Source organism: Pongo pygmaeus, chromosome 11 (genome assembly GCF_028885625.2).
Source record: "Pongo pygmaeus isolate AG05252 chromosome 11, NHGRI_mPonPyg2-v2.0_pri, whole genome shotgun sequence".
Taxonomy (NCBI): domain Eukaryota; kingdom Metazoa; phylum Chordata; class Mammalia; order Primates; family Hominidae; genus Pongo; species Pongo pygmaeus.
The window spans coordinates 74,057,014-74,080,367 of NC_072384.2; the positions used below are offsets into that span (position 1 = coordinate 74,057,014).

The 23,354-nt window shown below is 39.6% G+C and overlaps 1 protein-coding gene across 9 annotated transcripts in view; it reads right to left on the reverse strand.

Moving 5' to 3' along the window:
* GPR155 (G protein-coupled receptor 155) overlaps positions 1 to 23,354 on the reverse strand; it is a 56,915-nt gene that overhangs the window by 16,627 nt on the left and 16,934 nt on the right. For all 9 annotated transcript variants that reach the window (XM_054477367.2, XM_054477364.2, XM_054477362.2 and 6 more), the window contains 9 exons: positions 22,432 to 22,587; positions 20,091 to 20,174; positions 19,328 to 19,445; positions 15,129 to 15,213; positions 14,943 to 15,033; positions 13,418 to 13,628; positions 7,201 to 7,305; positions 1,903 to 2,039; positions 389 to 484 (listed from right to left, as the gene is read on the reverse strand). In XM_054477367.2, coding sequence (XP_054333342.1) covers positions 389 to 484; positions 1,903 to 2,039; positions 7,201 to 7,305; positions 13,418 to 13,628; positions 14,943 to 15,033; positions 15,129 to 15,213; positions 19,328 to 19,445; positions 20,091 to 20,174; positions 22,432 to 22,587 — 1,083 coding nt within the window. The remainder of the gene's footprint in view (positions 1 to 388; positions 485 to 1,902; positions 2,040 to 7,200; positions 7,306 to 13,417; positions 13,629 to 14,942; positions 15,034 to 15,128; positions 15,214 to 19,327; positions 19,446 to 20,090; positions 20,175 to 22,431; positions 22,588 to 23,354) is intronic.

Below are 23,354 nucleotides of genomic sequence, written 5' to 3' on the forward strand. Positions count from 1 at the left end.
ACCATGTTGGCTAGCCTGGTTTTGAACTCCTGGCCTCAAGTGACCCGCCCACCTTGGCCTCCCAAAGTGCTGGGATTACAGGTGTGAGCCAATGAGCCCGGTCCCAGTGTGACTTATTAAGATCACACCAGAGTTACTACCTGGTATTTTTCTGGTGGAAGCACTCAGTGTACATTCTGATGACTTTAACCAATATAATAATTCATCTCTACTAGAAGACAAGCAGCAGCTGTCAGCTGCCATGCATACCAGCAGCTGGCAAACAAACTAAATCCTTTTTATGTGAAACAAAACAACATCCTAATCCACTTCCCACTTCCCCCGACCCCCTACCAATCAACCTATCCAGGAAGACAAAAACCCCTCAAAGTTCTCCATAAATAAATACCTGACCAAAGTTAAACACAGCACAAAAAAACTGTAACTCAACATAAAGTCTTCCAGGCTCTTGGTTGAATAGCCACCATAAACAACTGGAAAGATTCTGTAAAGAAAGGAGAAAAGAGTATTTTAAAATCAAGCAAGCTGATAATTCCTCTCCATCCACAGCATAGTACAATAACTTACCTACTTAATAATTACAGGGAAAAAGACTAGATGGAAAAACACTGAGAGAATATAGAGGCTTTATCTTTTCAACAAGAAAGTTTCAACCTCTCCTCCTGACAGATGTCATTCAAACAGTTATCTATTCTGATCAGATTTGAAGCGAGAAGACATGAGCCATAATACAGAAGCTTACATAATGTATCAAGATTGCCAACTAGCCTAAGACAGGCCTGATTTTAAATTTAGTTCTACACAATGAAAACAATTACATCACTAAGCAATTCTTGGCAGCATTTCTTATTTTTTGATTTTTGTTCTTAAACGGCACTTAAAGTGGTATTGGCTGATATCACACTATCTCACGAGCATCCCAGTGTGCAAAGCGTTCCTTCATAGGTTATCTGGTCCATCTCCTACGTCTGGACGAGTTACACTTGAACCATCTCAAAGAATTATATAATAAGAACTGATAATTCACAAATAGGACATTTAGTAATCAAAGAAATGCATGTAGTCTAAAAATAAAATACTGTTTTACTTTTCTCTATTTTGTAAGCATCTATTATATGAAGTAGTTATGTTATTTTGATAATTGAAAATTATTTTTTAAAGTTTATCTGAGGAATATGTTCTGAAAGGTTTTTTGGTTTTCTTTTTTTTCTGGTGGACACTGAGGTTTCATGTTCTGAGACATTAATGTAGGCATTTATCCACTTTGGTCAGTCAGGTATGTTAGAAATAAGTGGCCTTGTGTACATTATTGAAATAGCTGCTTTTGGGCCAGGCGCAGTGGCTCACGCCTGTAATTCCAGCACTTTGGGAGGCCAAGGATGGTGGATCACCTGAGGTCGGGGGTTCAAGACCAGCCTGACCAACATGATGAAACCGTGTCTCTACTACAAATACAAAAATTAGCCACGCATGGTGGCACTCGCCTGTAATCCCAACTACTCAGGAGGCTGAGGCAGGAGAATCGCTTGAACCCGGGAGGCGGAGGTTGCAGTGAGCCGAGATGACTCCACTTCACTCCAGCCTGGGCAACAGAGTTAGACTCTGTCTCAAAAAAAAAAAAAAAAGAAATAGCTGCTTTTACCAAATTCTAGGTTCAGAGCATAGAATGAATAAATGATTCTAAGCAGAATAAGCTATTGGAGCACTTAGGCCTCAGAGTAATGTGAATGATTCATCTCTTCCCCTCACACCCCCAAATATTTAGCTCAAGATCCAAATTCAGGTGACCTAGCTACCACACTTCTGGAAAGCAGCAACTAAGTTTTTCCCGGATGCCTGAATAAAACCTTTGCCAAAAATTTAAAGAAATGGCCCCAAAACAAAACCAGAAAAAACCATTACAGCGAACAGGCCAATGATGAGAAGTAAACACAGCAACACATGTCGGGTCAGTTGCTGGTCTCCACTCTGTAGATACTGTTCTTCTTCCTGGGCTAATATGCAGCTCTGGGAGTTACAGCGACTCACACAATGATTGTCTATAAAAGAGTAAGCACAACAATTTGTAATCAGAGCTTTTTATCTAAATGCATTTTAAATTTGTAATGACTTCCTAAGAGAAACAACAGAAAAGCACATTCAGCTAAGAATCAGTATATTATTTTAGATGAAACTGGAAGAAAGCTCCTTCATGTTGTTTTAGAAGAATTCTAGCTGAAATGTTTTTATCTCAAAAAACATAGGTAGAATACAATAGTTCCCTTTTACACTATTCAACAATGTTATATATATAATTATCTAACATAAGTTACATAATTTGGTCTTTAAAAATTATACATAATTTGCCCGGGTGCGGTGGCTCATGCCTGTAATCCCAGCATTTTGGGACGCCAAGGCAGGCAGATTACTTGAGATTAGGAGTTCAAGACCAGCCTGGCCAACACGGTGAATCCTCATCCCTACTAAAAATACAGGTGGTGGTGGGCACCTGTAATCCCAGCTACTTGGAAGGCTGAGGCAGGAGAATCGCTTGAACCCAGGAGGTGGAGGTTGTGGTGAGCCAAGACTGCACCACAGAGTAAGACTCTGTCTCAAAAAATAAAAATAAAAAAATAAAATAAAAATTATATATAATTTTTATATAATTAATATAATTAAGTATAAATTATATATAATATTTATTTTATATATTAGTTATATAAATAATATATACGCATTACATATATAATTATATAAAAGTTATATTATATTTATATATTATATGTTATAAATGTATATTATATATAAGTATATATTATAATCATAAATTTATATATAATTATATATGTAATTTGTGTATATTATATAAATTACAAGTTAATATATAAGCATATATAAATAAAAATTTTATATTTAATTATATTTATAATTTACATATATAAATTATATATTAAATATATAATATATATTAGATATCATACATATCCTAAGTGAATTAACACAGGAACAGAAAACCAAGTACTGCATGTGCTTACTTATAAGTGGGAGCTAAATATCAGATACTCATGGACATAAAGATGGCAACAATAGAAACTGGGGACTACTGGAGGTGAGGAGGCAGGAAGGGGGACAAGGGTTGAAAAAGTATATAATATATATTATATTTTTATTTTTATATTGTATATATTAAAATTATATACATATAATTTTAAAGGCCGAATTAATAACTCAAGTTTTATCACTGATAAATCTACATATTAGTCATGAATACCCTATTTTGGCTAACTGTAAAACAAATTACTATTATCTCTTACCTCTCATTAAAGAGTTTACAATTTGCCTTAACCCCTGCCTTTCACCATATAGAAAAATTAACTCAAGATGGACTAAAGATTTAAATGTAATGTTTCGGCCAGGCACGGTGGCTCATGCCTGTAATCCCAGCAATTTGGGAGGCTGAGATGGGCAGATCACTTGAGGTCAGGAGTTCAAGACCAGCCTGGCCAACATGGTGAAACCCTGTCTCTATTAAAAATACAAAAATTAGCCAGGCATAGTGGCGGGTGCCTGTAATCCCAGCTATTTGGGAGGCTGAGGCAAGGGAATTGCTTGAACCCGGGAGGCAGAGGTTACAGTGAGCCAACATCATGCCATGGCACTCCAGTATGGGCAACAGAGCAAGACTGTGTCTCAAAAAAAAGAAAAAAAAAAGTAATGCCTCAAACTATAAGAATCCTAGAAGAAAACCTAGGAAACACCATTCTGGACATCGACCTTTGGGAAGAATTTATGACTTAGTCCTCAAAAGCAATTGTAACAAAAACACTATACTGGGAAGTTTTAAGGTAAAAACAAAAACAAAACCAAAAATTGACAAGTGGGACCTAATTAAACTAAAGAGCTTCTGCATAGCAGAAGAAACTATGAACAGAGTAAACAGACAGCCTACAGAATGGGAGAAAATATTTGCACACTATGCATTTAACAAGGCCTAATATCCAGAATCTATAAGGAACTTAAACAATTGAACAAACGAAACACAAATAACTCCATTAAAAAATGTGCAAAAGACATGAACAGACACTTCTCAAAGAAGACATACAAGCGGCCAACAAACATGAAAAAATGCTCCACATCACTAATCATCAGAGAAATCAAAACCACAATGAGATACCGTCTCACATCAGTCAGAAGGGCTATTATTAAAAAATCAATAAACAACAGATGCTGGTGAGGCTGCAGAGAAAAGGGAATGCTTTACACCATTGGTGGGAATGTAAATTAGTTTAGTCACTGTGGGAAAGCAGTCTGGAGATTTCTCAAAGAACTTAGAACACGACTACCATATGACCCAGCAATCCCATTACTGGGTACATATCCAAAAGAAAAAAAATGGTTCTACCAAAAGACTCATGCACTTGCATGTTCATCACAGCACTACTCACAACAGCAAAGCATGGAATCAAACTAGGTGCCCATCGATGGTGGACTGGATAAAGAAAATATGCTACATATATACCATGGAATACTATGTAGCCATAAAAAGAATGAAATAGGCCAGGCACAGTGGCTCATGCCTGTAGTCCCAGCACTTTGGGAGGACGAGGCGGGCAGATCGCTTGAGCTCAGGAGTTCGAGACCAACCTGGGCAACATGGCGAAACCCTATCTCTAAAAAACTAAACAAGTCCGGATGCGGTGGCTCACGCCTGTAATCCCAGCACTTTGGGAGGCTGAGGTGGGCAGATCACCTGAGTTCAGGAGTTTGACACCAGCCTGACCAATATGGTGAAATCCCGTCTCTACTAAAAATATAAAAATTAGCCAGGGATGGTGGCAGGTGCCTGTAGTCCCAGCTACTCGGGAGTCTGAGACAGGAGAATTGCTTGAACCTGGGAGGCGGAGGTTGCAGTGAGCCAAGATCGTGCCACTGCACTCCAGCCTGGGCGACAGAGCGAGACTCCATCTCGAAAACAAAACAGAACAAAAATTAGCCAGGCGTGGTTACACACGTCCGTAGTCCTGGCTGCTTGGTAGGCTGAGGTGGGATGATGGCTTGAGCCTAGAAGGCAACAGTTGCAGTGAGCTGTGCACTCCAGCCTGGGTGGCACAACCAGATCCTGTCTTGAAAAAAAAAAAAAAAAGAATGAAATAATGTCCTTTGCAGCAACACTGATGCATCTGGAGGACATAATCCTAAGTGAATTAACACAGAAACAGAAAACCAAGTGCTGCATGTGCTCACTTATAAGTGGGAACTAAACATCAGATACTCATGGACATAAAGATGGTAATGATGGAAACTGGGGACTACGAGAGGTGGAAGGGAGGGAGAGGGCAAGGGCTGAAAAACTACTGGGTACTATGCTTAGTACCTAGGTGATGGGATCATTTGTTTGTACCCCAAACCTCAGCATCACACAATATACCCAGGTAGCAAAACTGCACATGTACCCACTGAATCTAAAGTAAAAGTTGAAAAAAACTTTGCCTTAGGAAACACCTTTGAGGAATCATAAAAGTGTTATATGCCATGTTTTGTTCACATATGGAACCAAACACAAGTCACAGGCATGACTCTTTTCTGGCCAAAAATAGAGGTGAGAGACTTTTCGCAGGAAGCCTTTGTTTTTCTACCTTAGCAATTTTAGAAAAAAAGCAGACAGATAAAACAAAGACCGTGTAACTGCCAGAAAGGGTTTCTTGTAAAAGAAAAAAAGTCAGTGAATGTTTCATATCTGATATGTTTTCACTACTTTTTATGGAAATGTGAATTCTATTATTACTTAAGATTCATTCCTTGCCAGCAGATAGCCAAATATAAATCCCATCTGAATAACAATAATTACTACTGCTGCTACATATTTTAATGAGCATTTACTATGTATACCACATACTGTGCTGAGTGATTTGCATACATTGTTTTCTATAATCCTTATATTTCTTATATAAAAACATAATGCCTTTAGCAATAATACAGTTGACATAGGCCTTATCAAAAAGAGCATTTTTGGGGGTTTCCCTTTCTAGTTTGATTATAAATAAGTATAATCAATGAAAAATGCATTGCAATTCCACATAGTATGTTCGGTTGTTTTGAATAATTTGAAATTTAGGCCACAAATGTAATTCAGCCTCTTAGTCAAAAGGTTATTACTTTTTTTTTTTTTCCCTAGATGGAGTCTTGCTCTGTCACCCAGGCGGCAGTGCAGTGGCGTGATCTTGGCTCACTGCAACCTCCGCCTCCTGTGTTCAAGCAATTCTTCTGCCTCAGCCTCCCAAGTAGCTGGGATTACAGGTGCCCAGCACCACACCCAACTAATTTTTGTATTTTCAGTAGAGACTGGGTTTCACCATGTTGGCCAGGCTGGTCTCGAATTCCTGACCTTGTGATCCACCCACCTCGGCCTCCCAAAGTGCTGGGATTACAGGCGTGAGCCACCTTGCCTGGCCAAGAGGTTATTATTTTATAGGTGTTCCTTATTTTATAAGAATGGTCATATTTAAAGCATAAAGATTCAAAATATAATTAAGAACTAATTAATTAGTCCTGGTCCTAGGGGATGAGAATGGGGGAAAAGTCTGTTTCTAAAACAAGAAAAAAGTTTCCCTCTCTCCACCTCCCACCAAAATGCCCTTTAGGGCAGACTTCCTGGATTTGTCACTTGGGTTAAATTTATTGGAAAATGTGTGTATGATACTACCTATTATCACTTTGTGAGAACTTTATTTTTTAAAGTGAGTATTCTGTCTATGCACAATTATTCCCTATTAGCACTTCTTAATTGAGAATCTATATTCTTGATGTTTGTAACTTCTATAAATATTCTGTGTAGACTTCTTTTGAGGGATAAGAATAAGGAATCTTCTGGCCGGGCGTGGTAGCTCACGCCTGTAATCCCAGCACTTTGGGAGGCCGAGGCAGGCAGATCACAAGGTTAGGAGATCGAGACCATCCTGGCTAACACAGTGAAACCCCATCTCTACTAAAAATACAAAAAATTAGCTGGGCATGGTGGTGGGCACCTGTAGTTCCAGCTACTCAGGAGGCTGAGGCAGGAGAATGGTGTGAACCTGGGAGGCAGAGCTTGCAGTGAGCCGAGATCGTGCCACTGCACTCCAGCCTGGGTAACAGAGCAAGACTCCGTCTCAAAAAAAAAAAAAAAAAGAATAAGGAATCTTCTTTCCCTTAATCCCATCCTCATAGTCCAGAGGCACTTACTTTTCTCAAACGAAGGAATCACAGGCTCACTGGTGCTTGTGTTTGCTATTGGCTCTATTGATGGGCAGTGTAATTCACCATTTCCCATGGAGCAGGAGCAGCAACCTATATCGATCAAACAGTATGTGAGAGTAGAGCCCAACCACAACAGAAATGGACAATTTTAAGAAATGCCAAAGAAAACAAAACAAAATCCACTCACACACACTTCCCATGTAGCCTCAATAGTTTTCACATGGTATCTATTCAAAAGTATTCAAATGTTCTCACTCATATACAAAATATAAAAAACTTAGTCTCATAGAAGGACTGAATGTGGCCAGGCATGGTAGCTTACACCTGTTGATTCAGGAGGCTGAGGTGGCAGGATCACTTGAGGCTAGGAATTTTGTTTTGTTTTGTTTTGTTTTGTTTTGTTTTTTGAGGTGGAGTCTCACTCTGTTGCCCAGGCTGGAGTGCAGTGGCGCAATGTCAGCTCACTGCAACCTCCATCTCCTGGGTTCAAGCGATTGTCCCGCCTCAGCTCCCGAGTAGCTGGGATTGCAGGCACCTGCCACCAGGCCCAGCTAATTTTTGAATTTTTAGTAGAGACGGGGTTTCACCATGCTGGCCAGGCTGGTCTAGAACTCCCGACCTCAGGTGATCTGCCCGCCTCAGCCTCCCAAAGTGCTGGGATTACAGGTGTGAGCCACCATGCCCAGCCGAGGCTAGGAATCTAAGACCAGCCTGGGTAATACACCAAGCCTCTGTCTTTACAAAAAGCTTTTTAAAAAATAGCTGGGCATGCTGGCATATGTCTATAGTACAGCTTCTTGGGAGGATGAGGTGGGAGGACTGCTTGAGTCCAGGAGTTTGAGATTACAGGGAGCAGTCGCACTCCAGCCTGGGGAAAGAAGGAAGGAAGGAAGGAGGGAAGGAGGGAGGGAGGGAGGGAGGGAGGGAGGGAGGGAGGGAAAGGAAGGAAAGGAAGGAAAGGAAAGGAAGGGAAGAAAGGGAAGGGAAGGAAGGAAAAGGAAGGAAGGGAAAGGAAGGAAAGGGAAGGAAGGGAAGGAAAGGAAGGGAAAGGAAGGAAAAGAAAGGAAGGAAAAGGAAGGAAGGGAAGGAAGGGAAAGGAAGGAAGAGAAGGAAGGGAAAGGAAGGAAGGATGAGTAGTGGGTACCGGATACTTGGGCGGGTAGGGGGTGGCAGGGATGGGGTCAACAGGTACAAAGTAACATTAGAATAAGTTCTAGTGCCCTATCATACAGTATGGTGGCTATAGTCAACAAAGATACTGTACATCTCAAAATAGAAGAGAGGATTTTGTATGTTCCTACAACAAAGAAATTATACATTTTGAAGTGATAGATATGCTAATTACCCTGATTTGATCATTATACAATGATCTCCAGCCTGGGCGACACAGCGAGACTCCATCTCAAAAAAATAAAAATAAAAATAACAACAACAACAACAACAAAAACACAAACAAATGACCAAACAAAGAAATTAGTGAGCTTCGGTTTTAAAGGCCCTGAAGTAAAGGCATGAAGAGAAGTGAAAACATGAGTGCCGAGTGCTGGACGGACCAAAGAATGGAAGGTTCACTGGGTAGCTCAGGCAGCTGCAGGGAGAGGTGGCAGAATAGGCTCGGAGAGGGATATGGCCGGCAGTGGAAGGGCTTGGGCACTACGTGCAGCGCTTTGGGCATCATGGGCACTGCAAGGCCCTTGCAGCCTCTGAAGCAGGAGCCTGATGTGGCCAGAACTCCGTGAGGAAGGTTAATTTGGCCATTTCCCTTATACAACAGACTGGACCAGAGTGACAAGAAACAGGCAGTTCAGTTAGGAGGGAATTACAAGAATGCAGCAGAGAGACTGGAGGCCCAAGTTGGGAGATGGGAGGTCAGGGGGAGGAGGGGGACCCTGCAGAGGGAGAACTGCACGCCCTGAGTGGCTAATTCACCTCAAGGGGAAACAGCAGAGGTGTTGCTGAGCTGGTAAGTTCTAAAGAATGATGGAACCACTAAAAGAAAGATAATTGTTTAAAAAGCTCCAGTACATTTGACAAAGAGAACAAGTGCTGGCCACATATTCAGAAAGAGATGTAAATAATTTTTTTTTTTTTTTTACATGAAGTTTCGCTCTGTCACCCAGGCTGGAGTGCAGTGGCACAATCTTGGCTCATTGCAACCTCTGCCTCCCGGGTTCAAGCGATTCTCATGCCTCAGCCTCCCGAGTAGCTGGGTCTACAGGCGTCTGCCACCACAGCCTGGCAAATTCTTGTATTTTTAGTGGAGATGGAGTTTCACCATGTTGGCCAGGCTGGTCTCAAACTCCTGACCTCAAGTGATCTGCTTGCCTTGGCTTCCCAAAGTTCTGGGATTACAGGTGTGAGCCACCACGCCTGGCTGAGATGTAAATAATATATGTGTAGACAGCAGGAAATCTGGGATTGGATCTGTATAAAGGGGTCACGTTAGAGATGCAACATTAGGAACAGAGTACAAAGGGTTCACATTAAAGCCATGGGAACTTACCTATTTCCTGTGACCCAGGAATTACCATCCTAGGTATAATTTTTTTTGTTTTTTTGAGACAGTGTCTCACTCTGTTTCCCAGGCCGGACTGCAGTGGTGCACTCTTGGCGCACTGCAGCCTCTGCTTTCCAGGCTCTGGTGATCCTCCCACCTCAGCCTCCTGAGTAGCTGGGACTATAGGCACGTGCTACCATGCCTAGCTAATTTTGTATTTTTTGTAGAGATGGGTTTTGCCATGTTGCCCAGGCTGGTCTCCAACTCCTGAGCTTAGGCAATTCACCTGCCTCAGCCTCCCTAAGTGCTAGAATTACAGGTGTGAACCACTGCACTCAGCAGCATCCTAGGTATAATCTTGATGTATCTTGATGGATACTCAAGGAGATGTGAATAAAGCTGTTCATTACAGCATTGTTTCTAATAGCAAAATATTTTAAAGCAACTTAATCCATCAGTAAGGAAATTAATAAATAAAATTTGGTATATGCATATAATTGATTACGTCTACAAAATGAATTCAACAATATTGAGTGCAACAAGACAACTACAGTATAAGATTTATATAAAAATGTAAAAGTATATAAAAATACTATATATTATTGATGGAAAACCACACATATTGTAAAAGTATAGTAAAATTCTGCTCTGGAAGGATACAATCCAAATTCATAATAGTGGTTACTTCTGGAGTTAACAGGAATGAAAGATTCTAACAAACATTCTGACTTTATTGGTAAGTTTTATTTCTTTTAAAAAAGAAAACTGGGCCAGGCGCAGTGGCTCATGCCTGTATTCCCAGCACTTTGGGAGACTGACGCGGGCAGATCACTTGAGGTCAGAAGTTCGAGACCAGCCTGGCCAACATGGTGAAACTCCACCTCTACTAAAAAAAAAAAAATTAGCCAGGCATGGTGGCACACACCTGTAGACCCGGCTCCTTGGGAAGCTGAAGAGGGAGGATTACTTGAACCCAGGAGGTGGAAGTTGCAGTGTGCCAAGACTGCTCCACTGCGCTCCAGCCTGAGAGGCAGAGAAAGACTTTGTTTCAAAAGAAGAGAAGAGAAAGACTTTGTTTCAAAAAAAGAGAAGAAGAGAAGAGAAGAGAAGCACCATAAAATAAATAAGTTAATATATTTGATTACAAATAAGACACAAAGAAATCTCAGTCCTGATAGGCTTAGGCAAATACTGAAGTCCTGTCTTAGACTTTTTTTGAGACAGAGTCTTGCTCTGTTGCCCAGACTGGAATGCAGTGGCACGATCTCAGCTCACTGCAACCTCCGCCTCCCTGGTTTAAGTGATTCTTCTGCCTCAGCCTCTGGAGTAGCTGGGATTATAGGCACCCGCCACCACACCTAGCTAATTTTTGTATTTTTAGTAGAGATGGTGTTTCACCATGTTAGCCAGGCTGCTCTTGAGCTCCTGACCTTGTGATCCGCCCACCTCAGCCTCCCAAAGTGCTGGGATTACAGGTGTGAGCCACCGCACCAGGCCTAGACTTTTTTTTTAAAGACAAGATCACGTCTATTGCCCAGGCTGGATTTCTGTGGCGTGACCATGGCTCACTGCAGTTTGACCTCCTGGGCTCAAGCAATCCTCCTGCCTCAGCCTCCTGAGTAGCTAGGACTACAGGTGTGTACCACCACGTCCAGCTAATTTTTTATTTTTTGTAGAGTCAGGGTCTCACTATGTTGCCCAGGCTGGTCGTGAACTCCTCGGCTCACAATCCTTCCAAAGTGCTGGGGTTACAGGTGTGAGCAACCATACCCAGCTTTGTCCTAGACTTTTAAAAGCCAAATGCAAAAATTCAGGATTGGAGAGAAACTGTTCAGTAATGTATTCGGGGTGGGATGCAGGTATTTAGTTGCTCATAAATTCAAGATGAAATCATCAGAGTAAGCTAATGCAATGTTAGGCAGAATTAAAAGTTTCTTTTCTAAGTAAGGACAGGAATGATTCTCTTTATTCTTCACTCAGTCAACAAGCATTCATCAAATATTGAATGCTTACTGTGTTCTAGGACCATGGTAACTGGAATGCTGTATTCAGATCTAAGCATCCCATTTTAAGAGGTACACTGAGAAACTAAAATGAATCCTTGGTGTCTCATGCATCTCAAACTTAGAAGGGTCAAATTGAACTCATTATCTTCCCCTACATATTCTGTTCTCTCTGAATTCTCCTTCTTAGGTAATACCCACAATTATACATTCACTTAAACTAGATTTCTGGAAGTTGTTCTCAGTTTCTCTCTTAGCCCTCACCCAGCTTCTAATCAATTACCAAACCCTGTCAATACAACTTTGCCTGAGTTTGGCCTCTCCTGTTTATCCAATACCTACTGCCTTAGTATAGGCAGTATACTAAGTTTATCCAATACCTACTGCCTTAGTATACTAAGTTTATCCAATACCTACTGCCTTAGTATAGGCCCCAAAGACTCAACTCTGCCATTATAGCATGAAGGTAGCCATAGATGATATATAAATGAATGAGCATGGCTATGTTTCAAAAAAATTATGGACATGAAATTAAAATTTCATGTAGTTTTTAAGAGTCACGAAATATTTGTCTTCTTTTAATTTTTCTTCAACCCTTTAAAAATGTAAAAAACATTTTTAGGCTGGGTGCAGTGGCTCACACTTGTAATCCCAGCACATTGGGAGGCCGAGGCGGGTGGATCACCTGAAGTCAGGAGTTCTAGACCAGCCTGACCAATATGGTGAAACCCCATCTCTACTAAAAATACAAAAATTAGCCAGGCGTGGTGGTGTGCAACTGTAGTCCCAGCTACTGGGGAGGCTGAGACAGGTGAATTGCTTGAACCCAGGAGGTGGAGGTTACGGTGAGCCAAGATTGCACCACTGCAGTCCACCCTGGGTAACAGAGCGAGACTCTGTGGCAAAAATAAATAAATAAATAAACAAACAAAGAAAAAAAAACATTTTTAGCTGGTGTACCACACAAAAACAGGTGGTGGGCCAGATTTGGCCTATGGACTATAGTTTGCCCAAAACTGACTTACATCATTAATCTGGCTTCAAACAGGCCTCCTTTAGTTCATATTATTGATGGTGCTTGCCTGATACAATATTGTTAAATTAACTTATGTATGTGCTTAGTTTCCTAGTTAGGGCCTTCCTTCAGTTGTTACTTTTTTCTATATTCTCAGGTCCAGGGAAGTTTTAGGATTTAACAAAAGTGTATACTCACAATAAGACTTATAAACAAAAATCTAATGAATAATTTTACAAGCAAGTTTGTTGACTATGATTCAAATTCTTCATTTGACAAGTACTCATGATATTCAAACTAGTTCAAGGAAGTTTCCCATAAACAAAACATTTAGGATACATGCTATAAAGGCATGTAGCAGTTTCCTTATTTTAAAGATCAGGCTGGCTCACGCCTGTAATCCCAGCACTGTGGGAGGCTGAGGCGGGTGAATCACCTGAGCTCAGGAGGTCGAGACCAGCCTGGGCAACATGGCGAAACCCCATCTCTACTAAAAATACAAAAATTAGCAGGGTGTGGTGGCAGGCACCTGTAGTCCTAGCTACTCTGGAGGCTCAGGTGGCAGAATCGCTTAAACACAGGAGGCGGAGGTTGCAGTGAGCTGAGATCATGCCACTGCACTCCAGCCTGGATGATAGAGCAAGACTCTGTCTCAAATAAATAAAAATAAAATTTAAAAGATCATACTTGTTTCTGGAATAGAGCTTGTAAAAAGTTCTGGTTCATTTATTGGTGCTGGACTCTCCTCAAAAGCAGTATTTCCAGGCTCCACCACTTTGTGGCTCTGAGACTGATCGAAACCTTCATAGCTTCCTGCTTGGGCAGTCCGGTTCATGCACATGAGGGATATGCCAGCTATCAGGATGCTGCAGAATAGGGTGACTGCTGTGGTGATCATCTGCCGACGTGAAAAAAAGATATCAGGCCACTTTTCACAACTTCATCTTGATAATCTTAGGGCACATTTTTTTTTTTTTTTTTTTTTTTTGAGATGGAGTCTTGCTCTGTCACCCAGGCTGGAGTGCAGTAGTGCAATCTCGGCTCACTGCAACCTCTTCCTCCCAGGTTCACGCCATTCTCCTGTCTCAGCCTCCCGAGTAGCTGGGACTACAAGCGCCCGCCACCGCGCTTGGCTAATTTTTTGTATTTTTTGTAGAGACGGAGTCTCACCATGTTAGCCAGGATGGTCTCGATCTCCTGACCTCGTGATCCACCCGTCTCGGCCTCCCAAAGTGCTGGGATTACAGGCGTGAGACACCGCGCCCGGCCATCTTAGGGCACATTTTTAATGGACAATATATCTCCACAGTTTTAAATACTCTAGAACAGTGGCTCTTTTAAAAAGGTAAGTGTATATAAGGAATGTAAGTTACTTGGAGAGAAATTAGGGTTTGCTTGTAGTTACACAAGGTTTTACATGCTTCTTTCATTGTATAACAATTGGTTACCAACACAGCCACTGGTTTCCTTTACAAGGTATCTAAATGATTTCTCTCCGATGTTTTCTTTACTCCTAAGTTTCTGCTCACTTTCACATATAATTCACGCATACTTCAGTCACTAAGATGTTTTTATGGTAATGATATTAAAAATAATTACAGCTAATATTTATTGAGCACTAACCAGATGCCAAGACTAGTCTAAATCTTTTATATGTATGATCTTATTTATTCTCACAAAAACACAATAAAATCGAAAATTGCAAAACAGAAAAAAAGAGTAAGAAATCAAAATTATGTGGAGAGACTTTTTAAAAACACATCTTTGGACTCCACCCCTAAAGAATTCTGCAGGTCCCACAAGCCACCTACTCTATAGCTTTTCAAGAATATTTTTCCTAGATACGTTTTGTCCTGAAATTTATATTTATGATAGGATTAAGAGTCAAGAATCTGACCTTTATTATTACTGCTAACTTATTAAATGGTTTTAAATTGATCACTCTTTTCTCCAGCAGAGGAAACACAATTCCTAAGTGTGATTAAGAATATTCAGTAAGTTTCAAGTATTTAGAAATCTTCAGCTAAAAATGGACTTAGATATGTAAAATGTTAATGTTCTAGGTGAGACAAAGTGATATAGGATCACCAATCTGATATGCAGTAAATTGAAATAGATTTTCAAAGTTAATTTTAATGTAAGTCTAGCAAGGCACATAACAAGCTAAAAAGAGACATTCTCAAGAACAGAACCGCCAGTAAACTCTTCCCACCTGTTCTTTTCCATAAAAGAAGGCTGAGTCAATGCTATCTCCACTGTGTTTTCCAGTTATCAAAAGAACACCAACAAGGAGAGCAGGAATTCTGTAATCACAAGGGATATTGGGAGAGAAAAAGAAAGGATGAATAGTAGCTGTGTATATGGAAAGGTGTAAGCAAACAGAGAACTACCAACTTACCCCCAGCCAGATATTATGATGATTCCAACAGGAATTTGTACCCTCTCTCGCTTTTTCAAAAGAAACAAAGAAATTGCTAGAAGGCCTAAGAATAAGAAGATTGAAAGAGAGACAGTTACTCAACATTGATCAGACTTCATGAAACTTTATTTCCTTTTTATTTTTTTAAACCAAGCTTATTTCATAGTAGTCTGTGGTTTTTGCTTTAGAATTTATTCCTTCTAAATAAATGCTATCCTCAATATTTTGAAGCAAGTTTTAATTCAAAATAATTCATTGTTTCCCTCATATATTGTTTCTTTACTCAATTCTTTTTATCTGTGAGGATATATTTTATTTTCTCTCTGGTTTTTGTTTGTTTGTCTTTTGAATAGGGTCTCGCTCTGTTGCCCAGGCTGGAGTGCAGAGGTGTGATCACAGCTCCCTGCAGCCTTGACCTCCAGGGTTCAAGTGATCCTTCCACCTCAGCCTCCTGAGTAGCTGGGACCATAGCCACATGCCACTATGCCTGGCTAAATAAGATTTTTTTTTTTGTAGAGACAGAGTCACACTATGCTGCCCTAGCTGGTCTTGAACTCCTGAGCTCAGTGGATCCTCCGACCTCTTCCTCCCAAAGTGCTGGGATTACAGGCATGAGCCACTGCATCTGGAGAAGTATTTCTTTCCAAAAGCCCTAATCATTATATTGTTTTGATTCATGTGTTTGGAATCTAAGTATAACTGAAAAACATTTTTTTTTCTTTAGACAGAGTCTTACTCTGTCGCCCAGGCTGGAGTTCAGTGGCATGATCTTGGTTCACTGCAACCTCTGCCTCCCAGGTTCAAGCAATTTTCATGCCTTAGCCAAATGAGTAGCTGGGATTACAGGTGTGCACCACCATGTCAGGCTAATTTTGTATTTTTAGTAGAGATGGGTTTCACCATGTTGCCCATGCTGGTGTTGAACTCCTGGCCTCAAGTGATCCACCTGCCTTGGCATCCCAGAGTTCTGGAATTATAGGCATGAGCCACTGTGCCCAACTGAAAAACATTTTTTAATTGAATACAGAACAATTCTAAAACTAAAAACATCCCCCTCTTCTGGTGCTAAGAAGTATGGGCAACTCTTAGCCAGGTTATGTTTTTAGAAAACGCCCTAAGTGTAATGATAGCGCTTAATACAAACACACTCTGAATTTAATACAAACACAAATGTTTTGAAGTTCTTGAACTTTCCTTACAACTTATATGTAATTATGTATGCAAGTAACATTTTATTTAATAAATTCTACATAGTTATAGGATCTTAGAACTTTAAAGTTGAAAGGGACCTCTATTTTTAAATTAGCACCTTAGATGTGGAAATGAGGGTTTGCCCAAGTCATACAACCAGCAGAGGGCAGAGTGGGACTAGAAACCTAGCCTTTTGACACAAGCTAAATTCTTTGTTTCTTCAATCAGTTTCTCAAACTCAGTTTTGTGGACCCCTAGGGTGCCTAAGACATATTCTTCAGGATCTGGGAATTTCTATGAGAAATTTTAAGTCTTTTTTTTTTCTTTTTCTTTTTTTCAATGGTAGTCAGCTGTGTATCCACCTTGCAACCAACGTGCAGTCTCATGATTTCAGAATTTACATTGAGTTTAGTTTTATTTTATTTTAGAGATGGGGGTCTCTCTTTGTTACTCAGGTTGGGGTACAGTAGCACAATCACAGCTCAAAATTCTGGGCTCAAGGGATCCTCTTGCCTCAGCCTCCTGAGTAGCTGGGACTACAGGCATGTACCAGCATGCCCAGCTAACTTTCAAATTTTTTATAGAGAGAGGGTCTTACTATGTTGCCCAGGCTAGTCTCGAACTACTGGCCTCAAGCGATCCTTCTGCCTGGATCTCCCAAAGTGTTGGGATTACAGGCATGAGCCACTGTGCCTGGCCAGAGCTTACAATGGGTTTTATATTAAGTTTGAGTCAAGTGAAGGCCAAATGATATTACAACACACAGTCCAAATGAAATGGTAGTTTGAAGAAAGAATATCAGTGAGATAACAAGGTCAAAACCCCACATATGGAAGTAAAGGCAAGGCAAAAAAGCCATAGCAGTGAGTTCCATTTTATGTTTCAAGCTATGATTTACATTAGCAAAACAAGATCCTTTGTCGTGTTAATTAATGTTGCTGATTAGAATTACTGGGTTTGTGGTTTTGTTTGACTAGAATCTGTGAATTTGCTTTGGTTTTAGAATTGCGTATTAGCTGTATATAAAGAATACATGCCTAGATTTAAGATTGTCCAGATTAAATAACACTGTGCTAGATTTAATATAAATTGACATTGAGGTCCTTGAGAATTGGTTTTCTTTACCACTTTTCCTCCCTCAATCCATTTGTACACTGTATAGTTGCAGTGCCAGGGAAACACGTAACCAATCACAAAAGGGTGCCATCTTTGTTACAGTAGCAAAGGCAGTCTTTAAAATTCTAATGTGCATCACTCCTGCCTTGTGAAAAGAACTATATACAAACAGGCAGAATCCTGCTAGCCCTGGATCTCTCACTGAAGAAGCTGTGAGAGCTCCTGCCTAAATCAGTCTAACTTTTTGGGCCTATTTCTCAGTTTGCAAAATGAAGGATTTAAATTAGACCAGTGTTTCCTAAGGTGTAGAGATTATAGATGTCACAAAGGTGAAAGTATTCTGACTAGTTATATGTTTATTTTAATGTATATTTGAAAAAAACTAACTAGCAAATGAAACCTGGGATTTTACTGATATAAGGCTCAACTGATTAAAGTTTAAAAAAAAAGTAAATGAATTTTAAGGAAAAAAGAACAAGTAGTATGCAGATACGGCAAAAATTGTGAGGATGGTATGAAAATGAGTAGAACTAAAAATGATGGAATGGGATGACTTAAAATGACATTTTCAGGTCTAAAATTCTGTCATACCATAATAGTCTGATGGTTAAAGGGCACCTTTATTGGGTTTTGGGAATTCAGAACAACTTCTTTGAATAGACTTTGGCGTGCATGCTTGAAGAGGGTTTCAGAGAGACTTAGGACATTTTAATTGATTGATCTAGTTGCTGCTCTCTTATTCTGATTATAAAGTTAACCTGAATAAGCCTAGTTATTAGACATCAAGTTGGTCCATCGATATTTTGAAATAGAAAGTCTTTAGGCTCTTTTAATTTGACATTGCATAAAAAGTCATGCTATGCAAGATGTACTTGCCTTTAAGAAGCACAAACCATCTTCTGTTTGTGCTGAATTTTTCATTCCATGATTCCTCACCACATTGTTGCTTCACTTCAAAAGGCTGTTGACTGAGATGGGACCTGCTTTTGATCCTGAAGGCATGAAATCAAAGGTCCGTCCTTTGTGGCCACTTCCTGACACCTGCCTCCTACCATTCTACTATTTCCTTTTATGTGCCATTTTATAGGTTCCAATTTGTAGGATGAATACAAAATAGCCAGACAGAATTTTTCACAAACATACCAGAATGTATGCATCCACATAAATATTATACTTCAAAATAGCAATGTGCTACAACATTTTGAATATCCTTTTTGGAGCCAGTTGAAATGAGAAACAGTCTTTCTCACTGGGATCTTTTCTATTTCCATGCCTTTTTATTCCCCTAGTTTTCTTCTTCTCTTGTTACCTCTAATCCTTCTATTTAATAACTAACATAGTTCCATTTGTTTAGTGCCTACCATGTACCAGACATAAATACTCACATTTCATTTTGTCCTCAAAGTAACTCTGTAAGGTGCTGTAACCTAGTTTTACAAATGAGGAAACTGAGGCTTCAAAAGTTAAGTAATTTGCATGAGTCAGAGCCAGAATTTCCCTGTTCAGCAGGACTCGATAGTGAGCTCTGGAACACACCTCACGCATCTTTCCCATTCCCTCCTTTCTCCATCTGCCTTCAGTATCTTCCCTCTTGTCTCCAAAAGGGCGCAGCACTGACAGCAGCCTAGAGCCACAGGCCCTGGGGAAAAGGACCATGTGACTGGACAAGGCCCTAAGCTCAGGCAGGAATAGAGTACATTAGGAAACAGAACTCAGCTTTGCCGATGGCCTCTGTGGGTGGGCTGATCTGCCTCAGTGCATGCCTTGATCCTGTACTACCAGACTTCAAATAGATCACTAGAAGCTCAGGGCTATTAGGAATGGGGCGGGGTGGGGAACAGATCTCAATTTTCATTCATAATCCAACTCACCTGTCCACAGGTAGGTGCTATAGAGGGAGCTGTACAATAGAACAAACACCAAAATTTGTCCAACAAAATTTTTTTCTTTAACAAAATTCCATATCATCATTCCAGCACAGACAATAGACTAAGGAAAAAATTATCAAAAGGCTTTGTAAATAGCTAAGAAAACCATATAATTCAATACTACAACAGAAAATTCCAATTAAGCCAGCCATATTCATCTTTCATTCACGGCAAATATAATTATTCGTTTAAAATTTTGGGGGAATAATTATCAAGTATTACACACTACTTATACTAAAACTTCAAACTTTATGTTAAAATTATCCATTTTATACCAGAGCCTTTGACAATATACATATTCAATTGAAACAGATGACTACATTCTAAATATTAATTTTATACCTGTATTTAGTAATGGCTTACATTAAAATTGCTAAAGTTCTTTCCATTATAATTTGAGACATGCAAAGATTAATTAGAAAAATGAGATTGTGAAAGAGTTCAATTATTAATGATTAAATTGTTTCTATTAAAAAATGCAAAGTTATCATCAAATGCCATTATTAGCCTCAACTTTAGATAGTTTAAGACATTTTGCAATATTAAATATGTTAGGCATATACTAATTGTAATCAAACTGTAATTGACTGCATTTGGTAATACTTCTGACTTCATAACTGGAAAAAACTAGCAAAGTTATTTTCTCCTCTACAGTAGAATAATCCATTAGAAAAACATAGTTCTAAATATCAGTAGTTTTACTAACCTGAGCAATGAGTAAATTAGTTGTAAGCATATGAGGAAGCTGTTTATATTTCTTACTCAAAAGAAGAATAGCCAGAGACCAGATCTTGAAGACAAAAGGTTCAAAAGTTATTCATGTTTCTTAATCTTTATAATTACTTATTAAATAACACAATGATTAGCCTCTTTAAATAACCCTCTTTGTCTTGGTTTGGAAAGAATTTCCAATATTTTATTTAATCTGTCTGGTTCCAAAAAGGTAAATTATTATAACCAATGTAAAATAACAAGCATGGAGAGATCCCATAATAAATTAACTCTCCAAAAATTATAGGGTCTTTAAGAACTAATGTGGCCAGGCATTGTGGCTCACGCCTGTAATCTTAGCACTTTGGGAGGCCAAGGCAGGTGGATCACCTGAGGTCAGAAGTTCGAGACCAGCCTGGTCAACATGATGAAACCCTGTCTCTACTAAAAATACAAAAATTAGCTGGGCATGGTAGCGGGTGCCTGTAATCCCAGCTATTCAGAAGGCTAAGGCAGGAGAATTGCTTGAACCTGGGAGGCGGAGGTTGCAGTGCGCCAAGATTGCGCCACTGCACTCTAGCCTGGGTGACAGAGCAAGACTCCATCTCAAAAAACAAAACAAAACAAAACAAAGCAAAACAAAAAAAACTAATGCCTTGGCCAGGTGCAGTGGCTCACGCCTGTAATCCCAGCACTTTGGGAGGCCCAGACAGGCGGATCACTTGAGGTTAAGACTTCGAGACCAGCCTGGCCAACATGGCGAAACCCCACCTCTACTGGGTGTGGTGGTGTATGCCTATAATCCCAGCTACTTGGGAGGCTAAGGGAGGAGAACTGCTTGAACCCAGGAGGGAGAAGTTGCAATGAGCCAAGCCGAGATCATGCCACTGCACTCCAGCCTGGGCAACAGAGGGAGACTCTGTCTCAACAAAAAGAGCTAATCCCTTGACCAGGGCCATGTTCTAACTATGCCTACCTTCCGTGTCTGGGGAGGGACACAGGGTCACAGACGACTATTCAGGGGAAGAGTTTTAGTGGGAGATAGTTATAATGATGCACTATTCTAAGTTTTTTTCCTTTTCCATTTGCACCATATTGTCTCATGGGGTATCTAAATGCCAGGCTGTTTTACTTCAAACAACACATAACACCCACCTTTAAGATTAATCATCTTACATTTCTCATTTTTTATTCTTTTTTTATGTGTGAGACAGAGTCTCACTGAAGTGCAGTGGTGCGAACTCGGCTCACTGAAACCTCTGCCTCCCAGACTCAAGTGACTCTTGTGCCTCAGCCACCCAGGTAGCTGGGATTACAGATGCATACCACCATGCCTGACTAATTTTATATTTTTAGTAGAGATGGGGATTCTCCATGTTGGCCAGGCTGGTCTCGAACTCCTGGCCTCAAGTGATCTGCCTGCCTCTGCCTCCCAAAGTGTTGGGATTATAGGCGTGAGCCACAGTGCCAGATCACATTCCTCATATTTTAAAGGATTGGGTTTCCATTCTACCGACATAGTAGCAGGTAAGTACCCTGGCTGACTTCCTTCTTTCCTCGTTGCCAACTGAAATGTATATGGTCTCTTTCCCCAAACTGCCCTGTTATGAATGGGTGTAGTAGATTTTAAGAATATGTGACAGAGGTGGAATTTCTTTAAAATTAATCACACATTTATTTGTTACCAATATACATATTCACCCCCACCTCCTTTAACTGTACACATTGTCTTTTTTTTCAGCCAGAGTATCTGTAGCTTTACTAACATGAATTCAATAGGCCATTTGATCCGTAAGATACTCTAGCTGTCATATACTTAATTATTTAATTTTAGTTAGATATATTCAGTTTGAGAAGTAACCAAAAGTTTAATTAACATTAAATAGGCGGTTGGATACCTTCTGACCCCATGATTCTGGAACACCTAGGAATTCTATAGTGATTCAACATTTGCAGAATGCTTTTCACATATATTATTTCATGTAATCCCTTAAAAAACCCATGGAAATATGTGAAATTATCATCATTATTTTATGCTGGAAAACAGAAATTTAGAGAGGTTAAGGTAACTCCACAGAGACATACAGTTAATTTGTGAGAGGGCCAGGAATAAAATCCAGGTCTGACTAAATCTCATGTCTTGTCTGCTATAGAACTCTAACTCCCAAATGGAAAAACAAAACTCAGTTAATCAGAAGGCTGACATTATATTTTATGGGCAGGCTTTAGCTTTCTTTATTTCATAAGAAACTAGATTTTTAAATCCCTTCTATTAACAATCTATTCTCAAAACTCATTCTGTGGTTTCCATTCATTTTGGGATGCAACGTACTTACCAAGGAGATCAGGCTGACAATACTTATATCAAAACTAACATTCTGGATGGCATATGCCAACGGCTTTGGGTCCATAGTGGGAAAGGTCAGTAACCAGGCAGAAACGTACATGATGGGAGCAGACACAAACGTGCTTATCACCATCCCTGAGGTTATCTGCAAAAATGAAATCAAACGGAGGAGTTACAATCTCAATTAAACAGTGTTTTAAACTTTAAATAACGACAGCACACTAAAGCATTCTAAAATAAAAATGAGACACAGTAAAGACATTATAAAATCCAGCATGTTATCCAATACCATACTTCCCCTTTCTGAGAATCCTTAATACAAAATACAATTGAGTTACCTTGGTTCCTCTTCTAATCTATGCTTAATTTATATTTATGCATAATAAATACTAGAAATTTACTGTTGATGGTTAGTTATCCTCTAGGTTCTAGAAAGTAAACCATAGCAATGATATAAATAAACCTGTTTCACAAACTATATGGCAAAAAAGAAAAGGAATTCAAAAAAAGAAAATTACCATGCAAATATTTATTTTACAGATTAAATAACAGAATTGACCTCCATTAAACAACTTAGTTCCTTTGTACTATATTTAAAAATCATTTACTCTGACGCTGTAGATACCACGTAAAATACATTTAGACACTGTTAATAATTTGGTGTCAATTGATTTCAGCTATCTGCTGCAGTTGATTATGCAGTATTTTGCATCTGGTGCTTGAAATTATCAATGATAAAATAGGCATTTTTTTCTTCAAAATTTCAAAGTTACCTTTCTGTAAATAATTTTTAGGTTTCAGTCTAAGTACAGAAATAAAATAGTTAAAACTAAAAAAACTAATTAAAAAAAAGTCATGGCTGACTAAAGACCCCAGATTAAATGACTGTTGTTGCATTATGTTACATGATGC